The sequence below is a fragment of the Brassica napus genome, chromosome C1 (assembly GCF_020379485.1).
Source record: "Brassica napus cultivar Da-Ae chromosome C1, Da-Ae, whole genome shotgun sequence".
NCBI lineage: Eukaryota > Viridiplantae > Streptophyta > Magnoliopsida > Brassicales > Brassicaceae > Brassica > Brassica napus.
In genome coordinates, this window is record NC_063444.1 from 5,951,169 (window position 1) to 5,973,426 (window position 22,258).

General features: G+C 35.3%; 2 protein-coding genes and 1 long non-coding RNA gene across 7 annotated transcripts; 2 read left to right on the forward strand and 1 right to left on the reverse strand.

Annotated features, from left to right (window-relative positions):
* The first annotated feature begins 14,807 nt into the window (after window positions 1-14,807).
* On the forward strand, window positions 14,808-16,481 carry LOC106375512 (auxin-responsive protein IAA27). Its single transcript, XM_013815440.3, has 5 exons — window positions 14,808-15,333; window positions 15,422-15,681; window positions 15,759-15,900; window positions 16,011-16,072; window positions 16,235-16,481. The coding sequence occupies exons 1-5, from the start codon at window positions 14,963-14,965 to the stop codon at window positions 16,270-16,272; spliced, it is 873 nt and encodes a 290-aa protein (XP_013670894.2). The 5' UTR covers window positions 14,808-14,962; the 3' UTR covers window positions 16,273-16,481.
* A 137-nt stretch (window positions 16,482-16,618) lies between these two features.
* On the reverse strand, window positions 16,619-18,206 carry BNAC01G09360D. Of its 3 annotated transcripts, none has more exons than XM_013815437.3 (3): window positions 18,088-18,206; window positions 17,054-17,663; window positions 16,619-16,967 (listed from the first exon to the last, which is right to left on the reverse strand). In XM_013815437.3, the coding sequence occupies exons 2-3, from the start codon at window positions 17,661-17,663 to the stop codon at window positions 16,840-16,842; spliced, it is 738 nt and encodes a 245-aa protein (XP_013670891.1). In that variant the 5' UTR covers window positions 18,088-18,206; the 3' UTR covers window positions 16,619-16,839. The 3 variants fall into 3 exon arrangements, with proteins under 3 accessions (XP_013670891.1, XP_048601357.1, XP_048601358.1); XM_048745400.1 differs by having other exon boundaries at window positions 18,022-18,093; XM_048745401.1 differs by lacking the exon at window positions 18,088-18,206 and adding an exon at window positions 17,798-18,074.
* A 51-nt stretch (window positions 18,207-18,257) lies between these two features.
* Window positions 18,258-22,049, forward strand: LOC106375509. 3 transcript variants are annotated; one of them, XR_002660937.2, is made up of 11 exons: window positions 18,258-18,400; window positions 18,639-18,705; window positions 18,778-18,878; window positions 18,973-19,080; window positions 19,432-19,482; window positions 19,572-19,628; window positions 20,000-20,168; window positions 20,259-20,373; window positions 20,681-20,822; window positions 21,010-21,135; window positions 21,220-22,049. It is a non-coding gene; the product is annotated as an uncharacterized LOC106375509 (long non-coding RNA). The 3 variants fall into 3 exon arrangements; XR_002660935.2 differs by having other exon boundaries at window positions 20,000-20,373; window positions 21,022-21,135; XR_001275295.3 differs by having other exon boundaries at window positions 18,259-18,400; window positions 20,000-20,373; window positions 21,018-21,135.
* Window positions 22,050-22,258: the final 209 nt, after the last annotated feature.

Below are 22,258 nucleotides of genomic sequence, written 5' to 3' on the forward strand. Positions count from 1 at the left end.
AAAGCGAGTAATAACCCGCGGATTCCAATATAAAAAATGATCTCAAAGGAAACACCACCAAAGTCTGAAAAAAGTTTATGAAAAAAAGAAGTGGTAAATACATTTAAAAGCATTTTAGTAATTTATAAAAGGTCCAAATATATCACATATTTTGTATTACTGAAAAAGTTTTTTAAAAAATAATGATAAAAATAAATTTCACCACTAAAACTCCTTTAATGTATGTATTGTATCTACTTCCTAAAGTGATATATATGTAGTCTTACACTACCAAATTTAATAGAACGATTAGCAAATTTTAACATTTAAGGAACAAATTTATATGATCAAATTATTATAACAAATGTTATATTTCAGTGAAATTTTGATGCTTTAAAATGAACCATCAACACATATAATCTCAATTTATGATAACCAGAAGCTTAAAACTTAACATTAAAATATTGATATATGTACAACAAATTTTTATGAGTTAGCTATACACAAAATAATCTATAAATTTTTGAAAATAATTAATCTCTTCTAAAATTTTAAGATTGTAATATAAACTTTGAACTGAAAAAATTAAAATAATTATCATGAAAATTATTAGCATATGAATATTTATGTTTTGTGTTGATAAGAGGAAACTAGACCGCGAAATACACATCAAGCAAAAAATTACATTAAAATATTATTGAAAACCAACACTTATAAAAAAAACTATAGAACAAGAAAACCTTACGAATCAAAACAATATTTTTCATCATTTGTTTTCATAAGTCCCATCATCTTATGAATTTAAATTATAATATTAACTTAGAATTATAAGTTTAATTTCCAAGGGATTGAAACAAAATCCATATGTAGAATATATTCTCCCCGTTGATAGTCAGGGTCTTCTGTATTATTGATGGTAACATTCAAGAGGGTTCAACCATTGTCCAACCAACCTTACAAACCAATGATGACACTGCAGACCAGGCTTTGGACATTTGGGTATTCCTTCGGATAGAATTTTTTGGATTAAAAAAATTGGTCTCATTCGGATATTACAAAAATAATCACGTTCAAGTCGGATCCTCCCAGATACGTGTGGGTTCGAATTTTATCCGAAATAACCAAACTATTCGATTCAACTCGGGTATTTTATATCCAAATTACTCAAACTAATATAAAATAACTTAAAACCTAAAAATACTCAATTTATATAGTTCGAATTAGTTATATTTTATTTGAAAGTAACTATATACATAATGTTATTTGAGTATTTTTTTTTTAAATCTAAGCATCTATTTTTATCTATGAATACCTAAAATAACTAATATATTTGATTTATAATTTTAATTTTAAGTATTAATACTATTATAAATATGATTTAAAATAATATTATATATATATTTATGTTTGGACATGTTTGGATACTCATTTAGTTTTCCGTACGGGTCGGGTTTGGTTTTGATTTTTTTGGATTTTTGAAAAATGGTCACATTCAGATGTTCAGGCATGATCCAACTGATACCCTATTTTTCGGGTCGGTTCGGGTAAATATTTCGGATATGAATATTATACCCAGCCCTACTGCAGACATAAAGGACAAGTGAGACGCAATATACACAACAGATTTAAAGCAATTGTGTTTAAATAAATTTGTAAAATAAAAACCATATTTCTCCAGTTCTAAAAACTCTTCAAGCATAAATCAAATACTAATATGGATATTAATATATATATATATATATATATATATAGTGAAAACAAGAGATACAATATAAATGATCGGAAAAGTACAAAATAATATAAATAAAATTATCTCAATTGTGGTATAGATTAAAACAAATCGATAAAAATATATACCATTAAATGAGAATATCTTCACTGAAACTTTGTTAATTATGAAAATTAGTTACCCTCAACTAAAAGGAAGCTGAATATTATTAAAAACAAAATCAACCGAAAAACGATAAAAGTAAGATAAAAAGGATCAAATAAATATTATTTTATACAAAATAATCAAATCATGAAAATAAATGATAAATAAAATATAATTTGAAACTAAATTTTCACGCGAAGTGCGGACAAACCACTAGTATTAGAATAAAGTTAGCATGATTACATATGGAGTTAAATCATGGAGGCCTTAAAAGAGAGCTTAAATCATTGAGAAGAGCAGTGACAACTTGTATTAATAATTAGTGATAACAGTTAATCTATCTATTCGTTTTTAATAACGCGATTAGAATAAAGGACCCTTAATCAGTGTCCATATTTTGCCTTAGGCTCGTAGAGAAAAAAACCAAGTGTCTACATGTTCTCTTTTTTTTTTTAACTGATTACATGTTCTCTTTAGTTAGATAGATTTCTCATTTCTGTATCGTTACATTAATTCTTATTCTAGTTTCTTTTTGAAAACGGGCTTTACATTCTTATTCTAGTTTTTTTTTTTTTTTTTTTTTAGGTAACCGCGGGTTTCCGGCGACCGTGGTCAACCGACTATTCCTGCGAGGTCCACGGCACTCCATGTATTTTTGGGATTTAACCCTAACCCGGATGGCCAGCAGGACTCGAACTGCGGGTACCGTATTGAGGATTTTTTCCTCGAGCACCACTAGCGCAAGGCTGCTGGTTACTTTCTTATTCCAGTTGCAGAGTATAAATTTTGTTTCATGGAGTTTATAAGTTTCTCTTAGTCATATATATATATGTTTATAAGTGTATGTTTCTTCATAATTTTTTTTTTGCGAACTTTTCTCCATAATTCTTTTAATACGTCTCTTTGATTCCTTACTATTTTGTTTGTTTTGGTTAGTTGCCGTAAGAACGATAACGATGTTTGTTTGTTTTTTTGTCAACGATCATGTTATTTGTTAGGTTTGTTAATTTTCTCGAATTATTAGGTTGTAGTTGCGGTAACCTTCTTTCGTTGTTTTTTTTTTTTTCTGAACACCTCTTTCGTTGTTTTTATACTGTCTTTGTTTTGGGTGAGAAAAACACACTATTCTTTTTTTGGGTAAACTTCGAGTTGTTTTAGCAAACCCTAAAGTTTTTTGAATGGTCAATTGCCGTCGAATCCATTACTGGGCCGAATCGCTTAAATGGGCTATATATCATATATAATACCAGACTAGTGAATGGGCTTCGATCCATCTCCTTATATTAAACTTGAAATTGCTTCGAATAAGGTTTGTCACGAGACATCAATTAATACGTGACAAATTTCTTTTTTGGTAAAAATGTAAAGTTATTATTACCAGGAGCTTTTGGACAGAAACACAGAGAACAAGAAGCAGATCAACAGAAAACAAAACTAAACACACCCAAATTTATTGGAGAGCGACACTACAAACCGATAAGCCGTCCAGAGGTCTTGACCAGGATTGCACTAACAGCTTGCCGCAAAGAGAGTAGCCGCAATTAAACCGAGAGCTAAAATCCGGTAATTTTGGCCTCCACGATGATCCACTCTTTATGATTCGACTCCATCGAGAACAGCTTGCGGAAGGCTACCTAAGCACCCACACACACGAGCAGACAACACCGGCAGAGACCAAACACACCCGCTCCGACCAAACCGAGCAATTATTCGGAAAGAAAGGCCTCCACGGCTAGCCACACACCACAGACCAACACCAAGAAATTAGAGAAGACACGCACCGCCAGTAAAAGAAGGACAGAAGACAGCCCTAAATCATGCCCCTGAAGCTAATCGTCTCAACGCGCAAGCCACATAGAAGGAGAATCGTGGTTGACAAGACCAGCAACAGACCTCCTTTTACGCGTCCACAGCGGAGAACCCGCAGCAGAACTTCTCAGATCAGAACCAAAGCAACCGAAGAGACCAGTCAAGAGCTTGACTGACTTACCTTAAGACATGCGCCGCCGTGACCAAAGAACATGCACAAGAACACCGAACCTTCACCGTCTGAAGAGCTCAGTCGCGAATGCAGATCGAGAGAGCTAGCTCCCCCGCACCGAGAAGGTGAGGCAGAGGAGAAGGGAGGAGATCCACTTCCAATGGTCAGATATCTGACACTAGATCGAAAACCTCAGCCCCCGAGCCCGACCAAAAAAAAACCCTCAACAAACCGAACACCTTGATTTTCCGATGCTCCGAGCCAAACACACCAGATCTGAACCGCGGTGGTGATAGGGCCTAGAGTGTAGAGAAAGGAATCACGGAGGGAGGGATCGAGAGGGGTGAGACGGAGAGAGCCAAATCGAAAAGGAGGGGGGGGGGGGCGACCAGAGCAGGAAGTGGAGTTCAGGCCACCCAAAGCGGCTGAATTAGGGTTTGCGCTCTATACGCTTTTAGAGATGGAAGAGAGCGTTTTAATTTAGAAAAAGAAAGTTTTTCGACAAATTCTCTATTAACCCTTCTTTTTGTAACAATTCTCTATTAGCCCCTTGATTCTGAAACATTGCTTCTACTGCTAGTTTATACTATAACAGATTCAAAAAAATATTATAAGACAAATCTACTAACAAATTTACCTACTTTGTTAAGATTAATATGAAATTCTACGTGCACTAGTTTCAAAAAAAAAATATACGTGCACTACAATTAACCATCATATAAAAATCTAATCTTGATGGTTCTAACTATACCATATTAAAGATTTTTTTTTAACGTCTGATTAATTATGTTATTACAACGATAAAAAATATTATATAGACGATTCTACGGCCGACAATTCTAATATCATATGAGAATGCATGTCTGACTGCATCACTCTGAGCCGCCTTATGATATTCATGTTCGATGATACGCTCTTGCACCATGATGAATACCTCTTGTAACCATTTTTCTCCATAATCTGCATAATTTGTGTTTTCTGGAGTTTGAACCCCAAACCTCTTGGTGTAGAAGCATTAATGAACTTTTAGTCAAATCACTGGACTAATGGGACTTCCATCGTATTAAAGATCTTATGTAAATTATTATTATTTATTTATATAATTAATGACAATTCATATTTTGATACTCTAAACTTAGACCTTCTGGTATAATAACATTAATAAAATTTTAATCAAATCACTATAGTAAGTGCTTCAACAATTTCGAAAGATGGCTTTACAAGAGATTGTACGCACTACGCAGTACGGCAGTAGCCAGTAGGCCGCTTTCTTCATTGACTTTCCAGTAACTGGAGTCTAGAGAGTAGAAACTATCTGAGGTCAACCGGTTTCCATTCCATATCAATATCCGTTTCTGGTCAGCTACTCATCAAACCTAACCAAATCGAACAAACCCTATATGTGCCAGTGGCCATGATATATATTACATTTGGTATTTACAGATTTCGGCAAATAGAATAATGTGAATAAGCATCATCATGTGGTATATCTTCATAAATCTTGATAGTGGAACGCAATAATGCAATATGCATATACAAATGGAGCATATATGTAAACCTACATCATTGAGGCTTACGACTTATAAACGTCGACTCTGATTGACAAAGTCAATTTTCCAATACCAATCACTTTCTAAAATGTCTACCATATATTTGTCAAAGAAAATTTTAATGAATCTCATGATTACAGTATTTGAAATCTTATAAAAAAATTATACCCTTCGATCAAATGTATACTCACACTAACCCTATATTTATATTTGCATCAAGGATCAAAACAATTTTCCTAATTTGATATAATTTTTTTACTTATTATTGGATTCACCTTTTATGGTGAACTTCTAGGTTCACCAATGATCTTGTTATTTCATATTCGATATTTGAAAGAAAAAAAATTGTTAAGTTATATTATGTTTTTTAAAATAAAATGGTAAAAAAATAAAAAATAGTAATAGTTATAAAAAAATATTTTTAGCGTCATCAGCAAAACACTAAACCCTAAATCCTAAACTTTTGGGTAAACCATAAATACTTGGGTAAACCCTAAACCCTTGGGTAAACCCTAAACCCTTGGATAAATCATAAATTCTAAATCTAAAACACTAAAACACTCAAGGGTTTAGGGTTTAAGATTTAGGTTTAGGGTTTAGTGTTTTAATGTTTAATGTTTTTTATTTAGAGTGTAGGATTTAGGGTTTACCAAAGAATTTAGGGTTTAGGATTTAGGGTTTAATGTTTTGATGACGACCCTAAAAAATATATTAAAAAAAAAAATTGTAACTACTATTATTTTTATTTTTATTTTTACCTTTTTAATTTAAAAACATAATATAACTTGACAATATTTTGTTTCTTTTTCTAAAAGATATCAAAAATGAAATAACGATATCATGTTGGTTGGTGAACCTAAAGGTTCATCACAGGAGGTGTCTCATGATTACAGTATTTGAAATCTTTAAAAATTACACCCTCCGATCAAATGTATACTCACAGTAACCCTATATATATGTGTATATTTGCATCGAGGATCAAAACAATTTTCCTAAATTTGATATAATTTCCCCAAAACAACCGGGAGTGTCATTGGTATAACCGACCTTTTACTGTTGCGGCAAAGGTCACTAACATTATTATTAATCACAGCAATTTCTTAACAGAGTGAAATAACCGCGTCTGAATGAAGATAATATAATATCTAATCATTCATGGTCGTCGTATTGATTCGATAGTAGGTTATAATGGAGCATGAGGTTCTTGTATAGATGTTAAATCAGTGGAGTAAGTGGCTGCTTTGTGTAAAGATTCACACTGTCGCTTTGATCTTTTTCTTTCCATTGCTACACAAATCGATCTTTCACTAACGTCGTATGTACAATCTTTCACTGATTTAACGTTTTTAGGTATAGTGTAATTCCAGTCGATATTCAACTAAATATATTTTCAGTTAGTCATTGTTTTGATGCCTTGCAGGAACTATTTGTAGTAATATAACAAGCATTAATTAGAATCTGATAACGTTTTTAATATATCATCATAATTTACACTTCAGTTAGCACTTTTTATGTTCCCTTAATACGTTGAAAATAATAAACACACATCCAAGGACAACATTTTATCTATAAGTTACTTATGGTATCTCTTTCTAATATAATTAAAACCTATATGATTTAGTCAAACAAAGTGCTACTAGCTAGTAATAATTATAATCAGCACATCTGAATATCTGATGCAACAATGATTATGCAACAGCCATATACATCTTTAGAGTTTACATATTGCATAAATTTCGATAGTGATAAAACATTGTAACTATAACTTTTAATGAACTAATGGCTCGATTAGATGGTGAGTTGAGGTGCAATTTAAGATGAGATGTTTGTAAAACGACAAAAACTTACCAAAAAAGAGAGAGAAAGACAAATGAAAAAGGAAAATAAAGGCACCTTATGATTAAGACCCTCGAACTTACACAAAAACACAAATCCAAAAAGCTTTAGATAAGATACAAAGATGAATCCACGTTAGAGGCTTTAGTTAACCAAATTACTATGCATGGTGTAACAATGCAACGTACACGTATTTTTTATATATATATATATATACAATTTAATAAAATGGAAACTGTTATCTCGTTGGTAGAAATGGCAAATATTTATCTATTACTTTTTCGTTTTCCATCCACGCGAATCTCTGAATTTTTTTCTATTAAAAAACTGGCTTAAAATCCGGAGTATGCAGCTTTTGTAATATTACAATACTAAAAGTTGGATATACTCAACAGAGAAGCTGTCCACGTCATCTATAAAAATTGACAAATCAGAAAGCTTTCATTCGCCACATTAGTACTGCTGTTTTGACTGATCAAAACTGGGTTTCGTTTCTCTGTCTTAGTCTGTCTTAACATTTTAATTCGGCCCATAACAAACCCACCTTGCTAAGCCCTTTTTTCGTCTGTCTATTGAGAGTCGATATCTCCCTCCCCCGACTGTTCCACTTCTTCTCCCTCATCTGTTCCCTCTCTGAACTAAACGTAGCCTTCAGACATTACTGATCAATCAATGAAGGTCTTTAAGCTCCTCTTGATTGTTTCGTTCCACTTCCCATTCATCCTCCTCCTATATAAATCATTGCGTCTACTCCTTAACTCCACACAAAATCAAAACATACTGAAACAGCTACATTCATGGCCATGAAATCGACCGGAAAATCTCAGTTTTTTACTTCAGCGATGCCTCACCAGGTCCAGCCGAATCAGAGCTTCGATTTCAATTGATCCACTTCTAGCACTACAAGAAAACAGCGACATACTGAGGGAAAAAATCGTCGGTATGTCGTCGGAATAACGTTATTCCGACGACATACCGACGAAACAAGTCCTCGGAAATAACTCCTCGGAAATTCATTTTTCCTCGGAAATCCCTCGGAATTTTCTGACGGAATTCCGAGGACCACCTGTTCGTCGGAAAGCTCCTCGGAATATACCGAGGGAGAGCTTCCTCAGGATATTTCGATGGATTTTCCGATGGTCCAATCCTCGGAAGTTCCGACGAAATGTTCCTCGAAATTTTCATCGGAAGTTCCGACAAAAAAAAGTCGACTTTTTTTGTGACAACCCGCCCCGTGGGAACTACCTGCCCCGTGGGGCCCAGGCTCACAGCGCTGCAGCGCACCGACCCCAACCTCTCCATTATGAGTTCTCTCTAACTCCATAATTAGGTTGTTGGTGAGCCTCGAACCCAGAACCTCACCCTTTAACAGCATTCCCACTGGACAAGCTGTCACCAATTGACATTACAAGGCTCTGATACCAACTTGTATGACCAGATCCTGGATTCCCCAATCCAACCAGACCGCAGCCTCACCAAACAATGCAACCAGTTTCATTTACATATTCAAGTTTAAGTGATAAATAATTCTAAGTCTTTTTCAGAGTTTTGAGGTTCCAACATTCACAGTCAAACCATCCAACATCGACTAGGGCAAATAGATATTTCATAGATAATAACCAAGGTTCATACATCATTCATCATCCTAATAAATAGATCACACACTAGAATCGCATAAGTTCACAAGTTGCACAATAGGCTACAATAATTACATAATTTTCCGAATCAACCCAATCACCACACATCTTCCCATGGCCGCTTCCTCATGGTGCTTTTCCCTTACCACGGTCCATTTCAGGTCCTGGATCCAACACAGACAAACACACAATCACAAGGTTAGATTACAAAACTAGAATCAGTTCACATTGCATGGTCGAATCCAATCTAGACAAGAACAATCATCAAAAATGTCAAATCTGACCCCTTTAAAAAGAGATCCAAATACCAAATAAAATTCGTGATAAATCATGACAATTCAGAAGAAAAATATTCTCATAATCAGATTCAAAAGAACCGGCTCAGATCATAGTGATCTCGGCCATGATCAGCCCACACAAGAACAAGGGGCTTTCATGGGGATTTGATCAGGCCAAGGCCTTAAGATTGATAGATCCTTCCCTGTAATATCATAAAACAATCCCTAGTACAATATATATAAAGAAACAGAGTAGAAGAAGTCAGAGTAAGGAGTGGCCAATCGATCCAAACCGGCCAGACTCACACGGCCATCATCCGCAGCCTCGTCCGGTTACTCTTGGCCACACCTCTCACCTTAGGAGTTCGGTCTCCAGGGGCGACTTCCTTCTCTTTCTCCTTTGCCTTCTCCTTGTCTTTCTGTCTCAAATCCATCCTCTTGATCACACGCCCAAACACACCAGGAACACTCAAGAACAATCGCTTGGATCAAATCGGCCAATCCAAGGTTTGTGTCTCTCTTTCTCTCTTGAATTTTCTCTGTGTTTCTCTCTGTGTGAAAGTGAGTAAAAATCGACCAGAATGGCAGAAAAGAGAGAGAGAGGACGACTTAAACTGTCCCCAACCGCCTGGGCGAACAGTTACCAAAAATCACATCCCTTCTTCCCAAAACCGTCCCATAACCGCCCATTGGCGGTTTCTCCCCTTTTCTTCCTTTGACAAATCAATCACTGAGCCTTAGCTCACACTTTGGAAGCTTGCCCACTCCCTGTCCCAAGCCTAAGACCAATTTGGTCGAACCGTCCCGCACCCGGACCATCGGCTCGCCCAGTAACCGTCCCAGACTCGTCCACACTGATCCGAACCAGAACGCACCGATCACCGGATTGAGCTGACCTCCAGCTGTTCCCAGCTGAGTGAGCTAGTCCACCAGCTCCCGTGAGCTGAACATATCTTAGTGAACTGAATACCAGCTGAACCGATCTGATTGAACTCAAACCAACACTCGTCCAGCTGCCTAAACACTCACTCAACTCCTTTAACCTTGTTTCCATCCTATCCTGGTTAAGTCTCAGCTGACTGATGCCCTTAACCTTCATTTAGGGCCATGAAACGCTTGTCTCAAGGTCCAATGACCTGACTGGTGTGTCTCCCCGCACCATGGCCCGTCCGGCCGATCCTATCTAGGATCGGAGACATGACAAGTCTCCCCCACTAACTTGAGATTCGTCCTCGAATCCATGTTAAGTGTTTCCTCAGGAAGAAATTGTTTGTACCAGTCCGGATATGTAGCTTTCATTTTTGCTTCTGTTTCCCAAGTGATGAGGTCTTTACCATTATAATCCCACACCACTTTGATCATGGGAACTGTCTTCTTTCTCATAGCTTTCTTTGACCGATCCACAATCCGAACCGGTAAGGTTTCCAAAGCCAGGTCCTTACCAAGGTCAGCAGGAATCTCGGGCAAGAAAATGTCTTGTTTAGACAAACATTTCCGGAGTTGGGATACATGGAACACATTGTGGTATGCATCCATTGCTGATGGCAAGTCCAACTTGTATGCCACTGCACCCATTCTCTCTATGATTCTGAATGGACCCAAGTACCTAGGATCCAGTTTCTTTCGTCCAGAAACCCTCGTCCTACCCTTAAAGGTAATCATCTTGAGATACACCAGGTCATTGACCTCAAACTCAAGATGTTTCCTACGCTTGTCTGCATAGCTCTTTTGGCGGTCATGCGCTTCTTTCATCTTCTCTTTAGGCTATTTGCGTGTGATGTATGGATGTAGCGCCTCTTTCATCTTCTCTTTAGGCTATTTGCGTGTGATGTATGGATGTAGAGGAAGCCTAGGGCGTGGCAAACAATAACCAAAACTCACCAGAGTAGAAAGAAGAAATAAAGGAAATGATAAGCCATCAAAGTAGAAAGAAAGAAGATGATGAATATTTTAACCAAAAAAAATATATTGAAAAGGACATAATAGATATAAACATATTATGATTTGGACATGTGCAGTGTAGCATATAGCCAACATATGACTATGCGAGTGCCATTTTCTAAAATTACACTTAAAAATAAATTATAGAGGATTTGTGAATCATACTCAAATTGTAAAACATATACATGCTATTCGAGTCAAACACACATTGAAAATGATGTGAAAATTACTGATCATACTAAAGGTTTTTCAAAAGTCATCTTACATGAAAACATATACTAAAATTTTTATTTTTAAACAAATTTCAAAGCGACATTACATACATGCCAACATCACAAATTACAAAATGGCAAAAAAACATTATAAGGAATATAAGAGAGATTCAAAAAGAATTTCGAAACCATCATGTCTTTATTGTGAATTGGAGACATAACTAACTGGAATTTGGACATGGTATAACACCCACTTGACGATGTAGGAAAACAGATAATATAAATTAAATGGTGAGAGTAATTAGTAATTAGTGATTAGTGAAAAATAAAACGAGTAATAAACATGTTATCAAATAGGCCCAAACGCAAAAAGAAATTAAAAAAATGTTGAAAATTTATAACATAGATAATATTCAATGCAGTTTTTAAGTTCTATAAAATTTAAAACATTATTCTTCTACTTTAGTTTCTACTTTCTACATTTAGAATGTAACTAATTTGACGAGAAGCGTATAAGTATTTTTTTTTAAATTAGTTACATAACTAACTACAAATCAAATGCATGGTTTACTTATATATAATAAAATCTATATATTTTATAAACATAAATAAGTATATGGAAACATCATATTTTAGCTATATTTATATATAAAAATTAAAAATTTATAATGCTTTTATTCATATTTAAAATTAATTGAAAAATTAAACTAAGTTATCAGTTTATAATATCTTTATTCATATTTTTATAATTTTTGGTTCAAATCCACCGAGAACAAAATTTAAAAAAGATTCTCATATATCTGTTAAAACTGGTCTTAACTAATGGTCAATTATAGGTTGCTTTCTTACATATTACAACTAAAGCTGGAATGACAATCATTCAAAAAAAAAAGGTTACATCTTCTAAAACTGAAGAACATAGTGTACAAAAAACTAAAATTTAATAAATAAAATTGATAAGAGCCCAAAATAATTTGTAAGTATATAGTTTTACTTTCATCACAAATTAAAAAAAAAATGTTACTGATTAAGTTTTGAAAATATTTTAAAATTAAATAAATATAAAATTTAAAAGGAAAAAGAAAGATTTGTTTTGTCTTAGAGCCCGTACTAGTGTTGAATCGGTCCTGATCACAATTTAATTGTTGTCAACGTATGTTAACTATAAGTTTATAACCTTATATGAGAAAACATGTATTTATATATTATAACTAACGATTGCTATTACAACATTCCTCTCTTGATCCTTTCCAAATACTCTCTACCATATTACCAGAGACTATTGATTTCATACAGTAGTTAAATTGTTATAATTAACCTTTTCAGTTGTCATATACAATGACGATAAACACATTCAACTTTCTAAAGTTATGCATGCAAATCATATTTTTTGGTTACATAAAGACTGTACACAAAAATTTTAGTATCAAAATTTAAACTAATTACTAATATACTGCAAAACACCAAACAAAAAAACAAATATATCAAACTTAAGATCAAAATGGTCAATGATATAACTAATAAAGTTTTCAAAAAAACACAAATGAGAAAAATAGTTCACATTCTAATTAAACATCAAAATAATATATATTTACAGGCATTATCCGCGCGTAGCGTGGAAAAAAGTTCTAGTAATAATAAAGATAGAAATGTATATCTCTAACTACCGCTAAACGTAATAGATGAAATATGATACTTTCATGAATATATAGGATATATGTGTTTCTCCCGGACATAAATATCCACACATGCAAACATAAATATTTTATAATTATTTATTAATATATGCATTACTAATTAAGAGACTATAATGATAAATTATTATTTATGTTTTTTGAAAATTCTTATATATTATTTTTTTTGAAAATTTCTTTGTATACTATACTCATCATTTAAATAAATTTTAGAATTCACTAAATATTATTTTTCAGTTATATAATAGAAATTTTACTTGATTATTATTTAATTATGTATTTTCTGTTTCTTAATTTTAAATTTTTGATTAAAAGATATTTTTGGTTAACAACACAATATCTATAGGAAGTATCTTTTTATTTTAAAATATATTTTTAAAATTTTGGATAATTCTTATTATATTAATTTTAATTACCTATGTTATCAAGAAAGTAAACTCTTTTTTATTTTAGCTAATTAATATATTTTATTTATTATGTGTATAAACGATATTATATGCTCTAACTTTTAACATGAGAACACAAATGTCAAAAAATCACTTCGCAAATAAAATTACCTGTCAAAAAATTAAACTCATTTTTGTTTTTAGCTAACTAATATATTTTATTCATTATGTGTATAAACAATATTACCCGCTCTAGTTTTTAACATGAGAATTCGAATGTCAAAAATCACTTCGCAAATAATAGTATAAATATTATACATGAAACATTATGATGCAAATATATAATAGATACACAAAAACCCACTAAATTCGAGTGAAATGTGATGTATATTTGTCCAAAAAAATATGATGTATATATAATCTGATAAACATTTATACTAAACACACTAACAGAGAGTTTCATAATCCATTCTTGATCTTTTTAATGACTTTCACACATTATTCCAACTATCCAAAATTTTATTATAGGTCAAAACTTTAAACATATTCCTGATTTTGGGAAAGCATAGTATAAAATAAAAAGGTGGTTTGTGGAGACGACACTTCTTTATTTGGGAACACTGCTCAATATTGCTACTGCGGCTAAGTGGCAAAGACCTACCCCCTACTGTTTCTTTCCACTTTTCATGCCCCGTGTGGCCCCAATAATGAGAGCCCATGGGCCCAAAACTTTTCGAGATTCTCTGCTCTCCCTCATCCTCAAGTCTCATCATCTTCATTGCAATTATTGGCGATTTAGTAAATCTCTATACCATTAGTGAACGGGTAACATTACTAATATCTATTCATTACGATTTAGAAACATAATATGTAAAGTTTCATTTTATTTTATAAAATGATATTGCAGTGAAAAAAAAGTTACATACTTCTACTCATTTCAATCAAATTCACAAAAGTCATGAACTCTATTAAAAGTTGATTTTATAATTCACTAACTAAACATAATTATCGGTGCAATCATCAAGACGGATTACATTAAGAAAGCGTATTTTAGCTGCTAAATCATATGCATGGTAGCATAACATGCGCTTCCAAGAGAAAGCAAATTGTTTTTAAATAAAATAGAATAAGAAAATGGAGAAAGCGAGAGACAATGGCAGAATCGTAAAGCTAACAGGACGCTTTCTGTGACCTGTCGGGGAGTAGATGTCTATACATATGTAGCGTGTATATATAGATTCATACATGTATATACAATTTGCCAAATACAGTACTACCATTCTTTTTCTTAATTCAAAGTCAGTAGTCTATTTTAAGGTTAATCTAATGTATCGTGATTTGTGTTTAAACCCCAAAGAGGAAATAATTTACTTCTAATTATTGATTATAAAAAATATTAACTTAAGTATATTTATTCAAATAAATAAAAGAAGAGAAAGCTCTTGCTTTTGTTTATCACACAAGTTTTAATTTTTCCTCTTCTTCTTCATCTCTCTCTCTCTCTCTCTCTCTCTCTCTCGCACAGGAAGGGTTTTACTGTTTTCTCTAAATCACTATATGCTTCAACAGTTACTCCACATTCATCATACTTGAGAATGTCTGAATCCGTAGCAGCAGAGCATGATTACATAGGTTTGTCCATGGAAGCAGCACAAATGTCTGACAACAAAACCAAAACCAGAGACAACAACAACAACAAAAACGACGACGTTCTGAATTTCAAAGCAACCGAGTTAAGACTCGGTTTACCCGGTTCTGAGTCACCGGAGCGAGTTGACCAATGGTTCTTGTCTCCCAAGAGCTCATGTCCAGTGTCAGGTGCCAAAAGGGTGTTTTCCGACGCCATTAACGGGTCTACCAAATGGGTCTTCTCTCCTGGATCCGCTACTGATGTCAAAGACATTAAACCGGCCGTTCCGGTTAAGGAGAAGAAGAGCTCTGCTGCAGCAGCACCTCCAGCTTCCAAGTAAGATATATAAAAAAAAAAAAGCTCTCTCCTTTCTACTCAGACATCTCTGTTTTAGAGCTTTAATGATGTTTATTTGATGGAGCAGGGCACAAGTTGTGGGTTGGCCACCGATTAGATCATTCAGGAAGAACACAATGGCTTCTTCTCAATCTCAGAAACAAGGTGGTGGTGATAATAATAACTCAGAGACTGAAGGAGAAGCAAAGTCTGGAGCTGAGCCTTGCTTGTATGTTAAAGTGAGCATGGAAGGTGCTCCTTACTTGAGGAAAATCGATCTCAAGACTTACAAGAGCTACGTCGAGCTCTCTTCTGCTCTTGAGGAGATGTTCAGCTGCTTCACTATTGGTATTGTTGTTTATAAGTCTCTTTCATTGAAGATAATAATACATGTGAGTGTGACTGAGTTGTTTCATTTTCTACAGGTCAGTTTGGGTCTCACGGAGGGTGTGGCCGAGATGGGTTAAACGAGAGTCGTTTGACCGATCTCTTGCGTGGTTCTGAGTATGTTGTTACCTATGAAGACAAAGACAGTGACTGGATGTTGGTTGGTGATGTCCCTTGGGAGTAAGTCTTTGATTGTGCTCAATTTTAGAAACCACTAAGATCAATCAACAACTTAAGCTTAACCGAAGAAGGATATATCAATGAAACTCTTTACTGTGTTTTCTCTGCAGAATGTTTATATGCTCCTGCAAGAAGCTGAGGATCATGAAGAGCTTTGAGGCTATAGGCTTAGGTTAGCCTTCCTTCTCTAAACTCTTGCTCTAAGCATAAAACTTTTCTTCAGAGAAAGAAACATATCAGTGATAAATAGCTCAGAAAGGATACCACTTGGTCCCTTCCGAACTCTTGAAACACTAAGAACTGTCCTATAACACAAATCTTGTTTGTTTTGCAGCTCCAAGGGTGATGGAGAAATGCAGAAGCCGGAACTAGTTGATGATATATGAATTTGTTTTCTAAGTATTCTTGTGTGTGTGTTTGTGTGCTAAGAGTGATGTTTGATCTTTGTTTAAACAGCCTCTCTGTCTCTAATCCATCAAATGGGTTTGTTTGTGTATGTGTGTTTTTGCTTAGTGAGACTTCATAACTCATATGTATAAAAAGATTGTTAGTGTGTAAACCAGCTGCGTTTTGAAACTTCATATCGATGCACTCTCTCTCTGGTTTGGTCCCGGCTAACCAAATGATATACCTAAAAGTCGCAGTGAAGCAAAAGTTGGAACATTCTCTGGTTCAGAGTTTACGTTGAAGTGATATCTAATTTGATTGAACTATTGGATTCAAACGAAGTGATACGGATCATCATACTATTACTAAACATGTACAAAGGGTTTAAAACACGCACACCACAGTTTCATATTAAATGTATTTGATCTAATATATATTACAGAACCTAATCCTCAGTTCCCTTCTCTTTAAACCTCTATGTACCAAACTGGAAACCGGAAAGGCTTACAGGACTTGTAGCGTAACACACTCCGATTTGCTTCCTTGTGTCTCTCAATTCTTCTGGAAGTTCCAGCTTCTCTTGCTAAGGCTGTTCACTAGCCAGCCAAAGTCGAGTAGATTTTGCCCGTATTGTATCTTCACGAGGTAGCTTCTGTAAGGTATCAGTATGTTCTTAAGACCTGAGAGCATTCAAGATAGATATCATTAAACGGAGAGTGGAGACAGTCATTAACAGACATCAAACATAAAGAGCGTTGTTAGTTACCTGTTATGCACATTGTCTTGTAGAAGTGGGCAACATGCGCATCACCCTTGGTCACAACGCGCTTGTTCGACTCCAAACACTCAAGAAACGCCAGGTCGGCTTTCAGCAACTCAGCCTGGTCATGAGTGTCATAACCAATATCATGGCAATAACAGCAATGGTCTAACCAATCAATAGGTCTCTGATCCCAAATCGGCGAACCCCCATCTTTCCCACTAGACCAATTCGGTCCACAGTAATGCCCGTACCTCGGGAAAAGCTGCGAAAGAAGCGCTCTCGGCCCTGTGTGCCACGGAACCTTAGACACATAAGGTCTAAACCGATAAACAGTGCTCACGGTATTCACTCTCGATGACCTGCGAGACACGGCATGCCTTTTCAACCCTCTGTTTATAGTAGTGGGTTTCTGCTGCTTCCCATCAGGTGAAGTTGCAGCCCAAGGAAACACAGAACCAAGGGAGAAAGTCCATATCTTTATGCCGAACAAGCTTTGCCCTTGATCTTGCTGTTCAAGGAGAGAAGTGGTGGATGTCACGGTTTCTACCATGGTTGCATCTTTCTTCGAGCTGTTGCTGTTAAACCAGGAGATGCTCGGTAACCCAAAGTTCATCTGTAAACAACACACAGCAGTACATACAATGACTTCAGAAACTAAGTATCAACTCTGTCATCACTATGAATATAATCATGTTTGAGTAATTAAAAAAAACAAGACTTTGTTTCTGAAACTTCTTGGAAACCGACCTTTTTTGTGTAATGATCAAGACAAGAAGAAAAGTTTTAATTTTTTCAGACATAGGTTAGTAGTGTACGAAAAGGAATAAACTTTGGTCTGTGTAATAAGACGCGAGTGTTTGGGAATTCAAGTTTTTGAATTTCATGATAATGCAAAGAGAGCAGTTTTAATGGATGATGATGAACAAGTCGAGATCTCAATAAACATTTAAAATTTACTAAACCTAAATTACATTAGATCAAGATCTCCAAAATGGAAATAGAATCAGACTGATTGAATCAAAATGAAATTCACGAACCTGAACAGGAAATTTTACAGAGACGCTACGAGAAGAAGACAGCTTTTTCGTTTTCCTTCACAAGTTTTATCTAACCCTTTGTTTTATTTTATTGAGAAGAAACTTTAATGAGCCGAAAACTTTAGTGGGCCGACGTTATAGCCCATATAGGAACTAGATTATCACAAAAAAGTCTCAAGTCTTCACCTCTCAGAGGTAGAGATGTCAAACGGGTTGATCCGTTCTGTCCCGTCCCGTACCAATAAACCCGGCAGCAGGTGAGGCCTGGAAGCGGAGAGGACAGGCTCGTGCTGCTCTTGGGGAATTTGCTGAGGTTAGTAGTTCCACGTCTTCTCTACTTCTTTGTTCAGAGCTAAAAGCATAGACAATAAATGTATTTGATGGTCCTCTATTCGCCCCTGCATAATATGATAAATAATATTTTCTGATTGATATCCAATGATTTGGATTACTCTCTGATTGATGTCTGTGTTTAAGCCTGTTTAGTGCTTGCATTTTATGGGTAAATACAAGTTTCTTGTACACACTCTCAATCTACTCGTTATTGATAGGCGGTTGAAGCTTTGACTCGAGCACTGGAATTGGAGCCAAAATCACCTGATATTTTGCATGAAAGGGGTAAGTGTCTTTGTAATGTATTTCCTTTTACTTTACCTATTTCAGTTTTGATATCTTAATAATTGTATTCAGGTATTTCAATTTTAGATCTAAGGACTTCACTGCTGCCGTAAAGGACTTATCTATATGTCTGAAACAAGAAAAGGATAACAAGTCCGCACATACTTTATTTGGTAAGACTATCTTCTGTTCTTATTCTTGGTCTCCGAAATAACAATGACAAAGTCCGCAAATGTTTTCTTAGCAAAAATTTGTTGATCTTTCCAGGGACTATCTTTTGCATATCTTGGTGAATATATTAAAGCTGAAGAGGCGCATCTGAAGTCCATCCAGCTGGATAGTAATTATCTTGAAGCATGGCTACATCTCGCCCAGGTAACACACATATACTTATTTATGTACAATTATGCGTTTTCTATATAATTTTCAACTATTTAGTCATGAAAACAGTATTTTGGTTATTGCTTTATTCTTCCTTTTTCAATCTGGGTTTCCATGCATATGATGGTGAATAAACGAAGTTGGCTTTCTGTAAAGCTTGTGAGACTTGTAAATGAAGAGTTCTTTCATTGACTTTGGAGGCAAACACTTAAAAAGTTTCCTGAAAGCCATTGGAAAATGACCTTACTTTAGTTGTCTTATCCAAGTTTTTTCCATAATCAATTGACTATGGAACCCTTCACACTTTTTTTATTCACTGACGTTGTTTCCTGATTTTCTTGGCAGTTGTATCAAAGCTTTGGAATGCATTGATCAGGTTCTACAAGTCGACAACAGGTAGCTCTTTATTTGGGATGAACTATCACATGCTTACTATATTTCTGGCTTTGCCATCGTAGTAATGGAAATGTTCCCGTCTTGACCAGGGTTTGGAAGGCCTATCACTTTCGTGGGTTTGTGTTCCATGGATTAGGTGAACACAGGTATGTATAGTTAGGCTGTACTTAGATTACTGGAAAGTGAAACTTTGGTTAAAGAGGAAAATACGCCTTCGTTAGTTTGCGTGTTACCTAAATCTCCTTAGTGATCCACGTATATCTCAATGTGTACTTTAAGATATGATGTCTGATAAGATTTTCTTCTCATGGCTCTTGGTGTTAAAAGATCTCCGTGTGAGCAAAAGAATGTTCTAATAGAAACCGAGAATTTTGATGGTCATATTCACCTTGGGTTTTATCTACAAGGCTGGTCTTTAAAACAGTGTTATTACTTAATATTCACCTGTAGTTGTTTTGCTATTTTGATTTTTAAGGAGAGTATAGAGATGCGGTAAATAATCCACTTTGCTTCGCAGAAGGGATACTTGGAAGTTGTCAGAACTCTACTTTCCGTCGGAGTTTCATTGAAAGCCATCACTCGCAAGGGACTGACACCTCTTCCCTACGCTGCTCAAGGTTCTCAGTTGGACCTCGTCAAGTACTTGGTTAAGAAAGGAGCCAATGTCAGAGCTACAACAAAGGCAGGTGTTTATGGAGCATGTGTTTCAGACTCTGTTTTTCTCTATCTCCGTCCCTTGCAATGTCATTTTTGATCATCTTTCTGCTGAATGGTAGCTTGTGGCAGTGAGCCAAGTGAGAAACATTCTCGGACTGGGAACACGGGAGGCTGAAGCTATTACTGTTGATGTCACGTCTAAGGCATACCGTAAAAGACTTGCAATCCATGAAGGTATATTGGGACCACCTGACCTTATGTTGTTGCGTTATATAGTTTGACTTACCACTGTATCGCCCAAAGATACGATGGATGGGGCCATGGAAAACTAGATTCTTATCAATTTGGTTGATGGCTTGTGAACCTGCTGGTCCCTTACCTTGCGAACTAGCTTAAATTGTTGTGAATTTTGGTTCTCAGCAGACTTCCAACAAGTCTGGCACTTTCGTGTGGGTTTACACGCTGTTATCTAACAGTTTTGATGTCTATTGAATGAAGTCTTTTCTTCCCAGTCATCTGACAATAACCTGCTTTTCTTCAGAAATCTACAGGCAGAAGCTTCAACAATGTGTTCTGATGGAGAGCCGAGCGATGACAATGTCGCTGCTTTGTTAAGGTCAAGAGTCATGCTCTGAACTATTGAGGCAGCTCATGCAGAAATCTGTGGAAGCAAATTTGAAAAGGTAATCCAGCTTATTAGTCCCCTTCTATGCCCTAGTTTGTTACCATGGTCTTTCGTCTTAGTGCTCTGCAGATTTAACGCTGTTTTTTAATCTCTCATGTTAATAGTAATTTTTTTGCCTGTTTTCAATCCGTTTCCATTAACTTCCTTTGGACCATATTTGAATACAGATACTTATTCGTTACCAGTTTGGCAGGCAGGTTATTTCTTCTGGAGTGAGATGGTTACGATGCTGAAACTACAAATCAGTAAGAAAGGCTACTCATGGTCTTCGGTTATCCAGAGAGACTGCCATGTCTATTGCTAGCAAGGCTGTGAGTATCATCATCGCACTCTTTACTTTCCCCATATTTTTGATATTAATAGTTTCTCTGATAAGAAAAGATAAACTATATCAGACGAGCAAAGGAGCCCAAGAAGATGATTGCCTTGAATCGCTCAGAAAGACAAGACCTGACAAAGAACTCGCGGAGAAGATGGGAAAGCCTGGCCAGACTGAGATAACTCTTAAAAACGACCTTCCCGAGAGGGACAGGATCGATCTCTACAAAACATACTTGCTCTACTGTCTAACAGGAGAGGTAACAACAAAGAGAGACGACTCAGAGTACTTGCTTCTGAATCAGCTTGGTGGGATCCTTGGATTAATTTCGAAAGAAATAGTCAACATTCACGTAGGTTTAGGCGTTAGCTGAAGTGATTCTAGCTGATGGGCAGTTGACAAAGGCTAGAGTAGAGCAGCTAGACGAGCTGCAGAAACAAGTTGGGTTGCCTCAGCCGCAAGTGGAGAGAAGGTTATAAAGAACATAACAAACCACAAAAATGGCAAACGCGAAAGAAACTGCTGTTAACCAAGGAAGACGGAATATAAAGCAGATACGAGAGAGCTCAAGGAGTAGACTAACGAACTCGCTGATCCACGCTGTGGCATTACCAAGGCAGAGAAACGCTAAAGGAGTGGTATGCAAATCCTCTTTTCCTCTCAATTCTAGGAAGTCGTTTTGTATGTCTCATTAGTTTGCCGGAGCACAAGAGATTTTGTGGATTTCTAAAGTTTATAGATTTTTAAAATAACTGATTTTTTTTTCATAGACTTTTTCAATTATGTTAGTCCATATATATATAGAGTCCATAATTTTTTTTTTAATCATGTTATTTTGTTTTATTATTGTTAAGTAAAGTAACTATGTAAGAATATTGTTGTTGTAAGGTAATATGTTAACACTGAGAGCATCTCCAAAAGACACTCTATAATTTTAAATATGAAGTTTTTTGCTTTCTAAAATAAACTTCAAAACTTCAAATTTGATGTTTTGAGAAGTGAAACTCTATATTTGAAGTTTCACTACTCAAAACTTCAAATTTGAAGTTTCATATTTTTATTTGCATTTTGGTCCCTACAATTACACGTCACATTTATGGTTCATAAATATTTTC

What these genes read in the sequence shown, in the direction of transcription:
- LOC106375512 (XM_013815440.3), top strand. Translation starts at nt 14,963, where the DNA reads ATGTCTGAATCCGTAGCAGCAGAGCATGATTACATAGGTTTGTCCATG. An exon ending in GTTCAGCTGCTTCACTATTG is followed by an intron (nt 15,682 to 15,758) that starts GTATTGTTGTTT and finishes CATTTTCTACAG; the next exon opens with GTCAGTTTGGGTCTCACGGA. An exon ending in CTTTGAGGCTATAGGCTTAG is followed by an intron (nt 16,073 to 16,234) that starts GTTAGCCTTCCT and finishes TTTGTTTTGCAG; the next exon opens with CTCCAAGGGTGATGGAGAAA.
- BNAC01G09360D (XM_013815437.3), bottom strand. Translation starts at nt 17,663, where the DNA reads ATGAACTTTGGGTTACCGAGCATCTCCTGGTTTAACAGCAACAGCTCG. An exon ending in CAAGACAATGTGCATAACAG is followed by an intron (nt 16,968 to 17,053) that starts GTAACTAACAAC and finishes GAATGCTCTCAG; the next exon opens with GTCTTAAGAACATACTGATA.